The 15,106-nt window shown below is 43.5% G+C and overlaps 1 protein-coding gene and 1 long non-coding RNA gene across 3 annotated transcripts in view; one reads left to right on the forward strand and one right to left on the reverse strand.

Moving 5' to 3' along the window:
• LOC137439141 (uncharacterized) overlaps positions 1-4,511 on the forward strand; it is a 108,448-nt gene extending 103,937 nt beyond the window's left edge. For both annotated transcript variants that reach the window (XM_078767807.1, XM_078767808.1), the window contains exons 9-10: positions 3,483-3,578; positions 3,790-4,511. In XM_078767807.1, coding sequence (XP_078623933.1) covers positions 3,483-3,578; positions 3,790-4,302 — 609 coding nt within the window. In that variant the 3' untranslated portion in view covers positions 4,303-4,511. The remainder of the gene's footprint in view (positions 1-3,482; positions 3,579-3,789) is intronic.
• LOC144888724 (uncharacterized) overlaps positions 1-15,106 on the reverse strand; it is a 338,047-nt gene that overhangs the window by 248,673 nt on the left and 74,268 nt on the right. The window lies entirely within an intron of this gene.

Below are 15,106 nucleotides of genomic sequence, written 5' to 3' on the forward strand. Positions count from 1 at the left end.
GCCGGCTGCTCAGTCTGGCCACACAGACTTGGGCCTCATCCTGTGAGGGGTCTTTGTCCCTTTAGTCATTTTATCTGACTGATCATCATTGTTTGGCTTATTTTTGTTACAGCCAGCCATTGTGCTTTCCTCAAGAGGCTATAGGGCCTCTGCTGCTTGATGGGTCACTGATTACACTCAAGGGAGTCAGTCCTAGAAGGTGCATGCCAAGGTTGTTGCGTCTGCCTGTTTGCTTTCTCCTCACTGGTTTGCTTAATAGCTTGCCTTTGCTCGGAATCGCTCACGGGGGACGTATCCACAACCAAACCCCCATATTGGTTTTTCTTGTACCTGTTTAATAAAAAAAATCACTGACAGATGCACCATCTAATATATAGACCACCAAAAATGCTGTTGAGCCACCAAAAAAATTGTTCAGGCGAACCACCACAATTTTTTTTTTAGCGTGATCCTTGTAAAGTATATAATCAAAATATAATTTTGGATTTTAGGATCAGATTGTGGACTAAACAAGTGTCAAAATGGAAATTATGGTTGTTTTTGCGTGTGTGTCCCATTAATAATGGGGCTGATAAAATTAAGGGTTGATGCTTAAGCCATTTGTCGAGCGCTCTACAAGCTTTGATGTTTGTTCGTTTGCAAGCCATGGCGATAGACGACAACGGTCCCTTTTGTCAGGCCATTGGAACAGACTGTATTTAAATCTATATATTTTAGGTCATCTCATCTCGATTCTCAGAGATTAACTTCTGAAATGGGTCGTGATGTCCGGATATCTGTTTGTCCAGTCATTTGTTCATGAACTATTTGCTAATCCTCCCTTATCAACCAGCTGATTGCTCTTAAACTTGTCACATGAATACAACACAGAAGCCCGCACAATCATTTCGGCTTTGATTTTTCGATTTCGTATCAGTGTGGCTTCCATTGGGGTCCTCCAAATTCAGCAGAGCTCTGAGATGACCGTCAGCCCACTCAGGGTTGTTCTTTTTGCACGAGATTGCATTATTTCACCTTTTTGTGTGATCTGCTTTCATTTAGAATGTTATTTTATTTCTTTTTATTTTCATTTCAAATGAGATTTGTTTGTTTGTTTGTGATGCTACTCCTCTGAGCTCCCAAGGGTAATAGCAACAAAACTGAAAAGGATTACTTTTTTCTCCATGATGCACCTCACTAGGTGTGGTGGGAGAAAACGGGTGTAGGAGTGGGAAGAAGTTGGGGTTGGTGAGGGAGGGGAAGGGGTGGAGTGGCTGTCTGGGAAGAGTGGGATTGGAGAGAAGGGAGGTGGGACCTGGCGTCGCCCCGGCTGGTGATAGAATAAATATAGAACGGATGAGCTGATGCCCTCTCCAAAGAATGGTGACCATCAAAATGCTGCATCACCAAGTCTCATCCGAAGGAGATACACTACTGGTCGAAAGTTTTGGAACACCTCAATTTTTCCAGTTTTTATTGAAATTTACGCAGTTTAATGTCTCAATGTACTCTGAAATTAAGCATAGAACAAATAAACAACTGGAGATAAAAAAAGAAATCATAGAATCATTTTGTTTCACAAAATTTTATTTAAAATTTTGACTCAGCAAAGTAGCCACCTTTTGCAGATAGAACTGCCGAACACACTCGTGGCATTCTTTCTACAATGGAAATCAAATATTGTTTGGGAAGTTCTTCCCAAAACTGTTGCAGAAGTTCCCACAAATGTGTTGCACTTGTAGGTTGCTTTGCTTTCACCCTTCTGCCCAGTTCTCCCAAACCAGCTCGATGGGGTTTAATTCTGGAGACTGTGCTGGCCATTCCATGATTTGAAGCCTACCGTCTTGTTCTTTTCCTCGAAGGTAGTTTTGACATAGCCTGGAGGTGTGTTTATGGTCATTATCTTGCTGTGGGATGAACCCCTGACCAACTAGGCGTATACCAGAGGGTATTGCATTGCGCTGCAAAATGCTGTGGTAGCCCTTTTGGTCCAGGGTGCAAGTCGCCGACTCTGGATCCAGCAAAAGAGCCCCAGACCATCACGCTTCCTCCTCCATGTTTGACAGTTGGTGTCACACACTGAGGAACCATCCTTTCGCCTACTCGATGGCGTACAAAAACCCTGCGTGATGAACCAAAGATTTCAAATTTTGATTCATTGGTCCATAAGACCTTCTTCTAGTCTTCAGTAGTCCACTGGCATGCTTCATGGCCCAGGCAAGCCTCTTTTTCTTATTTTGCCATCTTAGCAATGGCTTTCTTACTGCCACTCGACCTGTCAAACCTGCAGCTCGAAGTCTTCTCTTCACAGTTGAAACCGAGACTTGCTTACTTCGACCAGTGTTAGGCTGTGCTTGAAGCTGTTGTCCTGTGAGCCGCCTATCACGCAAGCTGTTAACTCTCAGAAACTTGTCTTCTGATTCTGGTGTGGCTTTGGGTCTGCCAGACCTCTTCCTGTCAGAGTTTCCTCCAGTTTCTAATATACTACTTCCTGCAGTGCAATATTGTCCAAATAATGCTTCAGAGGGTGTAATAACAGTCTGTTCCAATACTGCTTTTATACAGACAGGGGGTTTGTAATCAAGTAATCAGCAGAGGTTGGGACACCTGTAGGAATTGTTTGCATCAACTTTCAAGGCTTAATTTACTTACATTGCTGCAGAGCAGTTGTAAGTTGTTAACCCATTACTTGTTCCCTGAAGAAGGCCTCTTTTTTTTTTTACAATATAACTGTGCAATTTACATTATTTTCCCGTTTTTGCTAACCTATACTATTTTTTTTTAACCTCGAGCAATTTACTGCTTACCTTTGTACCATTTGAGGTTATTCACTGGACATTAAACTGTGTAAATTTCAATGAAAACTGGAAAAATTGAAGTGTTCTAAAACTTTTGACCGGTAGTGTAGTTTGTCAATTATAATTCAAATTTCTGTTCATACGAATTTTACTTGGACAGGGCCTTTTAAACACCTATGAAAGGATGGCAGGTTGGCCCAGAGGTATGCATACTGGCCTCTAAGCTGTCCAGCCTGGGTTCCTATCCAGACCCAGCTATAAACTATCGGCCTCGTGTTTCACAGGCAACATGATTCATCAGTGTGTGTCGGCCCTTCAGATGGACGTTAAATGGGCGTCCCATCTGCCGGCATTAGTTCGTGGGCATTAAATATCCGATGGTGTCCATCGTGAAGATTAGGTGAGCTGTCACCGGCACCATTAACAAAGTACAAATTCCTGCCCTGACTTTGGAGTGGTGACCTGGCCAGTATTGTCGACGAATCGCTGCTTTGGCAGCACCAATGCTCTGCACAGGGAATCCCACATGATGATGATGCCCTTGAATTCCTGTATTCTTAATCGGCACAAGGAGGTTAGGTGAACAGCATGGCAGAGGTGCATTTGACCTGCAAACCAATTCCATTGATTGTATCCAATAAACAAGTCATTGTTCATCATCTGGATTGCCTGTTATTTGCTTATCTTCCTTTTTCCTGTTTCCAGGACATCCAGAGCAATCATTTTGAAAAGATAAGGCACATTGCGATGAATGTGATGAGCAAGCAACGAGACAATCTTCAATATGAACGCTTCAAAAAGGTTTGCATCAATCTCTTAGCAGAAAAAGGGGGGTTGGGTGGTGGGCATGATGCGAATGACCTGATGTTGCTTGAGAATAGGTAAACTGAGAATCTGTTAATGTGAACACAAGGAAATCCCTCAGAGGAACAGGATTTGGGTTTGAGAGGTCATTGGAAGCAGAGTTAAGGGATCACTCATACACTTTTATTGTGGTTATGTTTGTTTTTAGGGTGAAGACCCATTCGCTCAAGAGATACTGGCAGTGCAGCAAGGTGAAGAGCAAATGGAAGAGAAAGAGGACGCAAAACCTAAAGCCAACCTCGAAGTCAAAAAGGTGATAAAGAAAACCGTGAAGACTAAGGAACAAGTTGGTGAAAAAGGAAAAGCTATTGAGAAAAAGGGCACAGATGATCGTGAAAAGCAACCGACAGGAAAGGTCGGGAGCTTGGAAGAGAAGAGAGTCGAAGAGAAGAAAGTCGAGGAGAAAAGTGATCTTCAAGGAGGGGAAGAAAAGAATGTGGATGACAAAGATGCATCAAAAGAGGAAGAATTCCAAGATTGTGGAGGTTCTGATGAGTATGAAGACGAAGAAGAGGCAGATGAGGAAGACGAAGGAGAGTTTCTGCAAGTAGTAAGACTCGGGGAAGATGAGGAGGAAGAAGAAGATGTAGAGGCAGGTGAGGAAAATTTTGAAGGTGCAGCTGGGGAAGAAGAGGAAGAAGAAGAACAAGCAGAAGTGTAGTTTTGTTGTCTTTAATTAACGTTTTTTCTTTCTGCTTGTACCCTATTAATAACCATTTCTATTCATTTTAACAACTACTTTCGTGGTGATGTGGTGTCCGTGATGTTTTTTCTTGCTTTTACTGCATTCGTCGTTTGTTGATAAATGTTCAATGAGCAGTGTTTGTTTTTTGTGAAAAAGGATTTGTCGAAATAAAGTTTTGAATGCAACGTTTGTCGTGTTTAATTGATAAGTTTGTCAATAAGCTGAAGCCACATTCCATTTGGGATTGTCTGTGTGTGCGGCAGCTCCATCATGAGTGTTAAATCCTTTATTTATGCCAAAAAAATCAGGAGGATCCTTGACGTCCACAAACTATTCTTGTACAAGGCAAGCTGCTTAATATGCATCCGAGGTGCGGTGCACATTTACTATCACCTGGCAAGTGAACCATCAGCATGGCAGTTAATAGCCGGGCCGAGATTCAAACCTTGGATCGATCGCATCTCGGCTACTCTCCCCACCCTCAGTTGTGTTTTAATCTGAATGGCCATTTTCTTGTGTACGTGAACCCCTGAGTCATTCTCTGATAAATGTCCTATTTAAGATGCAGCATTCAAATGAAATTAATAACTCGAAACTTACGATTTTTTCATGCAAAATGACTCATGATTTCAGAAATATAATGAATTTGAACGGCACTCGGTAGAGCGCGTACCTCCGCCAGACTGAACAGTTTACGTTTTGTGTTCCACTGATGGGCTGGATCTGGATCCAGATACAAACCAAAATCGAATTGGGTTGTTCTCACCTAACCAACTCAACCACCTGCCCAACTCATTCACCAAGTTTTGTCATTATTTGTCCACAACTTTTTGAAACATCATGCTCTATATCGTTTTTGGTCCCTTCTCTAAATGGTGAAGAATGACTGAAAAACATTCTCGTATCCGGATTCAAATCTTCACTTCACAATTCAATTCATCGAATCAATTTGTCCTTGTCATACACCCTCCCTGTCCACCACGTTTTGTCCAAATCCGTCCATAACATAACAAATCTGTTTGAGATAACGTGTTGAAAAATGAAGATTTTTATTTTTTATTTTTAAAATGGTTCTTCACCAGTGTGCCTTCAAAAAGTATTCACACCCCTTGGCTTTTTCACATTTTGTTGTTACAGCCTGAATTTAAAATGGATTGTATTGATATTTTTTGTCACTAATCGACACAAAATACCCCATAATCAAAGTGGAATTTCATTAATTTCTTTTTTGCCAAAAAATTTTTTTTGGTATACTTAGTCAAGGCTCAAATAAAAGCTATCACAGAGAACATATAGGGGAGAGAGAAGGAAGCACACTGGCAGAGACATCAGGAGATCTGTGGATGAGAGAGGGGGGTGGGGTACATGGGATAAACAAGATGTACACTGCAAGGAATTTCAGGTAAGAGAAAGGGAGATTTGAAGGAGATGGGTAGAAAAGATCAAGGTTTTGGATGGGAGAAGATATTAGATAGTGGTGAACAGCTGTTTTGAAGACCTGGAAGGAAGAGTGGGATTGAAGAGAGTGTGGGAGATTGGTGCAGTATCGGGGAAAAAGATGAATAAAAGAGTGAAGGTGAGCAGAGAGTCATGATTTTTGCAGTTTCACCAGAAAATAAGTACTCTCAATGGGGAACAAAAGCATGATAATGATGGAATCATAGGTGAAGTGGTTTACCAGCCAAAAATGTTTTTATCAACTTCCTTACCCTTAAAATCTGAAATTGCATGCACATGATCTCTGACCTATTTGTATTGAAATCTTAAATTTATGACATCATAGTTCACATGGTTTGGCAGCCATATTGGATTTAACCTAAAAGCTTTTTAAAAAACCTCCTCCCAAACCACTAAATCAATTGACTCGAAACTTTACATCTGTCATTGATTAGGCATGGCGATTAAAAGATGATCACGAAAACATCATTGGTCACATTGTGTGGCAGACATATTTGATTACAACACAACAACATGCATTTTAAAGGCCATTTTCCCTGCTAGAGCGGGGGATAGCCTTGCGGTCCCCATGACTATCTTCTCCATTTCCCCTATTTTCTGCATCTCCCCTTGTTAACCCCCTTGCCCGCATTTCTTCTTCCACCATCTTTAGCCAAGTGGAACCCTTCCACTCGGTCTTCCCCGTCCTCGACTTCCTTCTACATTCATTTCCATCACTTCTCAAACAGTCACTTTCATCCTTCCTCAACACATGGCCAAACCATCTCAACCTGTTCCTCTTCACAGCATCAATCACAGGCTCTATTCCCATCATTTTTCGCAATTCATCATTTTCTTCCTCCCTCTCAACGATACTCCGCACATCCATCGAACCATTCGCATTTCCACACTTTCCAACCTTCGTTGCTGCTCCACGTTCATTACCCATGTCTCGCTCCCATAAATCATAACACTTCTCACACATGCAGCATACACCTTTCCCTTCAGCTTCGACACTCCCCTCCTCATCAGCACGCCACTCAGTTCCCGAAACTTCTTCCATGCACATCTCACTCCAGCAACCGTTGCCGAGTCTGATCCACCTTCTCCATTCAGCATGTCTCCGAGGTAGCAAAATGTTTTCACACCTTCCAGCTTCACGCCGTCTCCAAGATCCAACTCAACATTTCCTCCATGTGCAGCTCCCTCTGTGCACACCTTACATTTGAATGTAGCTGCCACACTGGTTCATGACCCTCTCAGACCACTACATTTTTGATGAACCCACTCAGCGCACATTGTACATTGAATGGAGTTCACTCCGACACCCTTCCTGCACACAGCACAGGGCCACTTCCCAGTTCTTTCCACCTCACCACATGCTTTGCCACTTGCCATCACATTCGTCTTTCCGACATTCACCTTCAGACCTTTTGTCTCCATACATTCCTTCCACTTGTTCATCTTTTCCTTCAGTCCATCCATACTTTCTGCAATCAACACCAGATCATCTGCATACAACATCTCCCACGGTAAACCCTCCTTTACGTTCTGAGCCAGCACCTCCACCACAGCTACAAACAGTAGTGGACTTAGTACCGACCCCTGATCCACTCCCACATTCACCTCAAACTCACCACTGTTCCCGTCCTTTGTCCTTACAGCTGTGCGCGCTCTTTTGTACATTGCCATCACTACTCTGATCAACCATTCCTCCACTCCTAACTTCCTCAATGCCCATGTCAATACTTCGCGTGGAACCCTATTGAATGCTTTCTCCAGATCAACAAACCCAAGAAACAACTGCTTCCGCTTCTCCCTGTACTTCTCCTGCAACTGCCTCACAATAAAAAGCGTGTCTGTCGTTCCTCTTCCTGGCATAAATCGAAACTGCATTTCGTCGATCTTCACTTTCTTCATTATTCTCCTCTCCAACACCCTTTCCAATACCTTCATTCCATGCTCCAATAACTTTATCGCTCGGTACGAGCCACACTCTAGAGCAGCGGTCGGGAACCTATGGCTCGCGAGCCATATATGGCTCTTCCGGTGACGGCATATGGCTCCCAGACAATTTTGAGTTGAAAAAAAAAAATTAAAAAAAAAAAATCAGTTTGGAACTGATTTTAAAATACTTGTGATATTTCTTAATAATACTGTGTCATTTTAAAGTAAACAGAAATTAGTTTTGAAGATAAATTTCACGGGTCACGGGTCACCCGTGAGTCGGGTCGGGAACCAATGGCTCGCGAGCATGTCCGCGTCATTGTAAAGGTGAAGAAATCAATTTTATCAGATAGCCAACTAGTTTATCCGCTTCAACCCTTGTAACGGAAAAGATGGCGAAAAGAAAAAAAGACGATGATTACCGTGCATTCCAGGCTGCGTGGACAGAGGAATTTGCATTTGGTGAGAGAGCAGGATCTGCGGTATGTCTAATATGCAATGATAAAATTGCATCGATGAAACGGTCAAATATAAAGCGGCACTTCGATACGCACCATGCTTCATTTGCATCGAAATATCCAGCGGGGGACAGCAGGAAAAGGGCATGCGAGGAGCTACAGCGGAGAGTGCAGACGAGTCAGCAGCAACTACGTGTGTGGACCAAGCAAGGTGACGGGAATTCCGCTAGCTTTGCGGGTGCTTTGGCAATAGTAAGGAATGGAAAGCCATTCACAGATGGCGAGTATGCCAAAACATTCATGCTTGATGTGGCCAATGAACTGTTTGATGACTTCCCAAATAAAGACAAGATAATCAAACGAATAAAAGACATGCCCCTGTCAGCAAGAACTGTGCACGATCGTAGCATCATGATGGCAAATCAAGTCGAGGAAACACAAATTAAGGACATAAACGCCGGGACATACTTTTCTCTCGCGTTAGATGAGTCAACAGACGTTAGCCATCTATCTCAGTGCAGTATAATTGCCAGGTATGCTGCAGGTGACACACTGCGTGAGGAAAGCTTGGCTGTTTTGCCAATGAAAGGGACAACAAGAGGAGAGGATTTATTCACGTCTTTCATGGAGTTTGCTAAAGAAAAAAAACTACCGATGGATAAACTTATTTCTGTCTGTACTGATGGTGCACCCTGTATGTTGGGGAAGAACAAAGGATTTGTAGCGCTTCTCCGTGAACATGAAAAGAGAGCCATCCTAAGTTTTCATTGCATCCTGCACAAGGAGGCGCTTTGCGCTCAGACGTGTGGCCAGGAGCTTGGTGAGGTGATGTCGCTGGTCATTCGAGTGGTCAACTTTATTGTTGCCCGAGCTTCAAATGATCGCCAGTTTAAATCTCTGTTAGAAGAAGTTGGGAATCATTATCCCGGTCTGCTTTTACACAGCAACGTGCGTTGGTTGTCAAGGGGGAAGGTGCTCAGCCGTTTTGCAGCTTGCCTGAGTGAAATCCGGACTTTTCTTGAAATGAAAGGCGTCAAGCATCCTGAGCTAGACAACACTGACTGGCTCCTGCAGTTTCACTATCTCGTGGACATAACTGGCCATCTGAACCAGCTCAATGTGAAAATGCAAGGTATTGGAAATACAATCTCATCCCTTCAACAAGCAGTGTTTGCATTTGAAAGCAAGCTGGAAGTCTTTCTCAGGGACATTGAAACAGGTCGTCTTCTGCACTTTGAAAGACTGCAACAATTTAGAGATGCATGCTTAGCAAGTGACTCCACTCAACATCTGGATCTCCAGCAGCTAGCTGGCTTTACGTCCAATCTCCTGCAGTCATTCAAAGCACGTTTTGGAGAATTTCGTGCGCGCACTGGTCTTTTCAAGTTCATCACTCATCCACATGAGTGTGCAGTGGACAAAATCGACCTGACATGCATCCCCGGGGTCTCTATCGGAGACTTTGAGCTGGAAGTTGCTGACCTGAAGGCATCAGACATGTGGATGAGTAAGTTCAAGTCACTTAATGGAGAGTTGGAAAGTCTTGCGCGACAGCGAGCAGAGCTGGCGAGGGAACACAAGTGGACAGAAATGAAAAATCTTCAACCTGAAGACCAGCTGATTCTTAAAACTTGGAACGAGCTTCCTGTGACATACCACACAATGCAGCGTGTGAGTATTGCCGTATTGACCATGTTTGGCTCTACATATGCATGTGAGCAGTCATTCTCGCATATGAGGAACATTAAGACCAACCTACGCTCACGTTTAACTGATGGAAGCCTCAACGCCTGCATGAAGCTCAACCTCACCACGTATGAACCAGACTACAAGGCCATCAGCAAAACCATGCAGCACCAGAAGTCGCATTAAAAGTAAGACATGTTTAATTTATTATACGTTAAAAATACTATATGGCTCTCAATGAAATATATTTAGAAATATTTGGCTTTTATGGCTCTCCCAGTCAAAAAGGTTCCTGACCCCTGCTCTAGAGGGTCACCTTTCCCCTTGTATAGAGGGACGAGGGTACTCAGTTCCCAATCCACTGGAATGCGGCCTTCTTTCACCTCCGCGCACAGCTGTAAGGACCGGAACAGTGGTGAGTGTGAGGTGAAGGTAGGAGTGCATCAGGGGTCGGTACTAAGTCCACTACTATTTGTAGCTGTGATGGAGGTGCTGGCTCAGAACGTAAAGGAGGGTTTACCGTGGGAGTTGTATGCAGATGATCTGGTGTTGATTGCGGAAAGTATGGATGGACTGAAGGAAAAGATGAACAAGTGGAAGGAATGTATGGAGACAAAAGGTCTGAAGGTGAATATCGGAAAGACGAAGGTGATGGCAAGTGGTAAAGCATGTGGTGAGGTGGAAAGAACTGGGAAGTGGCCGTGTGCTGTGTGCAGGAAGGGTGTCGGAGTGAACTCCATTCAATGTACAATGTGCGCTGAGTGGGTTCATCAAAAATGTAGTGGTCTGAGAGGGTCATTTACCAGTGTGGCAGCTACATTCAAATGTAAGGTGTGCACAGAGGGAGCTGCAGATGGAGGAAATGTTGAGTTGGATCTTGGAGACGTCGTGAAGCTGGAAGGTGTGAAAACATTTTTCTACCTCGGAGACATGCTGAATGGAGAAGGTGGATCAGACTCGGCAACGGTTGCTCGAGTGAGATGTGCATGGAAGAAGTTTCGGGAACTGAGTGGCGTGCTGATGAGGAGGAGAGTGTCGCTGAAGGGAAAGGTGTATGCTGCATGTGTGAGAAGTGTTATGATTTATGGGAGCGAGACATGGGTAATGAACGTAGAGCAGCAACGAAGGCTGGAAAGGGTGGAAATGCGAATGGTTCGATGGATGTGCGGAGTATCGTTGAGAGAGAGGAAGACAAATGATGAATTGCGAAAGATGATGGGAATATTGCCTGTGATTGATGCTGTGAAGAGGAACAGGTTGAGATGGTTTGGTCATGTGTTGAGGAAGGATGAAAGTGACTGGTTGAGAAGAGTGATGGAAGTTAATGTAGACGGAAGTAGAGGACGGGGAAGACCGAGAAAGACTTGGCTAAAGATGGTGGAAGAAGAAATGCGGGCAAGGGGGTTAACAAGGAGAGATGCAGAAAATAGGGCAAAATGGAGAAGATTGTCATGGGGACCGCAAGGCTAACCCCCGCTCTAGCAGGGAAAATGGCCTTAAAATGCATGTTGTTGTTGTTTCACCGCCAGATTAGAGATCTCTGTCATTCTCTTCACACCCCAACTTCCTGCTGCCTTCAACATATCTCCCACAACTCCCGTCGGCCCTCCCGCTTTTCTACTCTTCATTGCTTTTATGGCTTCCTCAACTTCCTTCTCAGTTATCTTCTCTGCCGGTCCTAAAACTGGGTTACTCTCGATGTTGCCATCCCATTCATTCTCTGTATTCAGCAGCATTTCCATATATCTTTTCCATCTTCCTTTAATTCCATCTGGGTCCACGACGATTTGTCCCACTTCATCCTTCAAGCAACTCACCCCCATCACATCACACCTCTCTTTCGCTATCTGCTTTGCAATCCTGAATACTGCTCTCTGACCCTCTTCCGAATCCAAGCGTTCTCCGAACATTTTCCTACATGCCTCCTGCGCCTTTGCCATCTCTTTCTTTGCAGCCTTCCTGGCTGCCTTATAACTTTCATGCTCTGCTGTTTCTGCTCCCGTACCCTTCGCGTTCTGCCACAACTTTAACTTCTTCCTCTTCTCGTCAATCCTCTTTCCAACTTCATCATCCCACCACCATGTTTCCGAGTGCCTCGGTGGTCCTTTTGTCCATCCACATACCTCACCAACGGCTGCCAACAGACTAGCTTTCATTGACATCCAACCACTTTCAAGCTCAACCACATCATCCTCGACCCTACTCAGCCTCTCTTTTAATGCCTCCCTTACTGTCACCTCTTTCAACCTCCACACCTTCATTCTCGGTTGGTACTTCACCCGCCGAGCTCTCGTTGCACCTTTCTCCCTTATGTCGCAGACAACCAAGTGGTGCTGTGACACAGCCTCCTCCCCCAGGATCACCTTTGTGTCCTGGAGGTGCCCCCTATCTCGCCTACGCACCATCAGGTAGTCAACGGTTGTCGTCGACCCACCTGACGTGTATGTAACAAGCTTATTTGAAATATCCTGAAGAAATTCATACTAAACATAACGATACGGAATGGTTAAGTGATTATCAACAATCATTTAATACTAAAGGTAAATCAACAAAGAAATTACTTACTACATTAAAAAACAAACAAATAAAAAACACTCCCCCTTCCCATGCCCCCCCCCCCCCAAAGCCCTCGCCCTCTCTCAGATCTCTCGATGTCTCCATGTCTCTCGGTCCCTGCTCTCAAATGTTGTGTTTGTGTCCTTCCCCCTCTCTCCCCATCTTGTCTACCGCTCCCGATGTTATATGTTTTATGTGTCGGTTTGTCTTTCTGTGTGATTAATGTTCGCTCTTTCACGAGCCTCGATCTTGTATACCAAAAAAAAAAAAAAAAAACACCTTTAGAGGCCATTTTTTCCCCGCAAAGCGGGGGTTGGCCTTTTTCGGGGACCGTGGTTGTTGTTGTTTTTTGGTCCCCTTTTTGAAGCAATATTTTACGGCCGGATGCCCTTCCTGCCGCCAACCCTTTTTGGCGCCTTTTTACGACAAACAGGGAATTACCAGTGAACTGGTACTCAATTTGCCGACCTCGGAAGGATGACAGGCTGAGTCAACCCCCCTAGCATTAATTCAGCGATCGACCGGGATTCGAACCCAGGATCCTAGGATCCTAAGCTGGCACCCTAGCCGCTAGCCCAACACCAGGCTATTAAAAAAAACCACCTTTAGAGGCCATTTTTCCCCGCAAGCGGGGGTTGGCCTTTTTCGGGGACCGTGGTTGTTGTTTTTTGGTCCCCTTTTTGAAGCAATGTTTTACGGCCGGATGCCCTTCCTGACGCCAACCCTTTTTGTCGCCTTTTTACGACAAACAGGGAATTACCAGTGAACTGGTACTCAATTTGCCGACCTCGGAAGGATGACAGGCTGAGTCAACCCCCTGGCGTTAATTCAGCGATTGACCGGGATTCGAACCCAGGATCCTAGGATCCTAAGCCCTCACCCTAGCCGCTTGCCCAACACCAGGGCTATAATAAAGGAAATTTTGTTTTACACCAAAGGAACTTCAGACAATATTTATCAGCAAGGTTAAGAGTGAAGAAGATTTACAGAATTTTGAAGTTTAGACAAAGTCATTGGTTGAAAACATATATTGATTTTAATACAAAAAGGAGAACTGAAACAAAAACTGATTTTGAGACACTTTTTAAAATTAATGAATAACACTGTATTTGGAAAGACGATGGAAAATGTTAGGAATAGACAAAACATGAGACTTGGTACATCTTGGAAATAAGCAACAAAATTAATTAATAGACCCAGTTTTCAAAGAGCAGAGGTGTTTTCAGAGAACTTTTGTGCTATTCATTTGAAGAAAGAGTATTGAAATGGATAAACCTATTTATATAGGAACACCAATTCTTGACTTGTCAAAGTCATTAAAGTATGACTATTATTATCATAATTTAAAACCAAAGTATAAGGATGATGTATCATTGTTACATATGGATACAGATAGTTTTATTTTGAAAATTAATACAGAGGATGTTTATTCAGATATGATTGATGATGTTGATTGGTATGATACGAGTAATTACAAGCCGGGTGATAAGTTGTTTTCTTCAAAGAATAAAAAGGTTATTGAAAAGTTTAATGATGAATTGGGTGGAAAGATAATGAGTGAATTTATAGGATTAAGATCAAAGGCTTATGCTTATAAATATATTGATAATAATATTGAGACGTGATAAAAAGTTAAAAGGATTAAAGAAAAATGTTATTAAAGAATCAATAAATTTAGAAAATTATTATAATTGTTTAACTTTAAAGAAAGAAGAGTATTAAAAAATGAATACAATAAGAAGTTATAAACATCAATTGTATACAGAGGAGATAAATAAAAGGGCATTAGGGGCTTTTGATGACGAGATTTATTTTAGATAACGGAATTGATAGCATCCCTTATGGATATAACTATTAAGATAAACATAAGTGTTAAGATATATTAAGATAAACATAAGTGATAAGTTTAAAAAAAGTGTATGGGGAGTTTTAACGGGCTACCGCCACCTTTTTTACTAATAAATTGTTGCGGACGCGGTTAAAGATGTTATTTTACCGAGCGGTTGGTATTACCGCGTCCGAACAGTTACTCCCCGATTCGAACCCGATTCCACCCGACGTTGACCAGATCGCCCCACAGATATTCAATCGGGAAACCTCTAAAGCGACCGAAAGAGAAGGAAAAGAGAAGAAGACAGAGTACGGAGGAAGAACAGATTCATTATACACACACAAGCAAAAAGAAAGAGCGACCAAAATTATTTACAGCAATGGATGGAAGAAGCAGTCACACAGTGCATCGTTAGCTTATTCTATTAAATTTACTTAACCCCAAGACAACGATTAGGACAGACGACGTTCACACTTACACGGGGGATATTGCAGGCAGGTAGGGCTTGAGGTGGATTGCTGGAGAGGGAGGCAGGGTCGGAGGCAGCAGCTCTCAATTCCTCGCGTTTTTGGCGGGAAAACCCTCCGTCGCGTATCCGCTGCCGATGCTCTAGACGTCACACGCTGGGTCGGTCACACCTGCTCCTCTCCTTCTGGTGGAGCCGTCTCCCTCCTTTCAGCGCGTCTCTCCTTAGCTGGTTTCCTCTCCGAGTACCTCTCCTCTTTGGCTTGGAGCGTCTCGCATCTCACCGCTCACAGCTCAGCTCGTATGTCACCTCTTCGCTCATCTCCCAGGTCATCTGGTGAAGCAGTCCCTTACAGTCGCTTTTATTACTCGCAGCGGAATCAAGCCGCCGGCTGCGAGG

The sequence above is a fragment of the Myxine glutinosa genome, chromosome 13 (genome assembly GCF_964187855.1).
Source record: "Myxine glutinosa chromosome 13, kmMyxGlut1.1, whole genome shotgun sequence".
NCBI lineage: Eukaryota > Metazoa > Chordata > Myxini > Myxiniformes > Myxinidae > Myxine > Myxine glutinosa.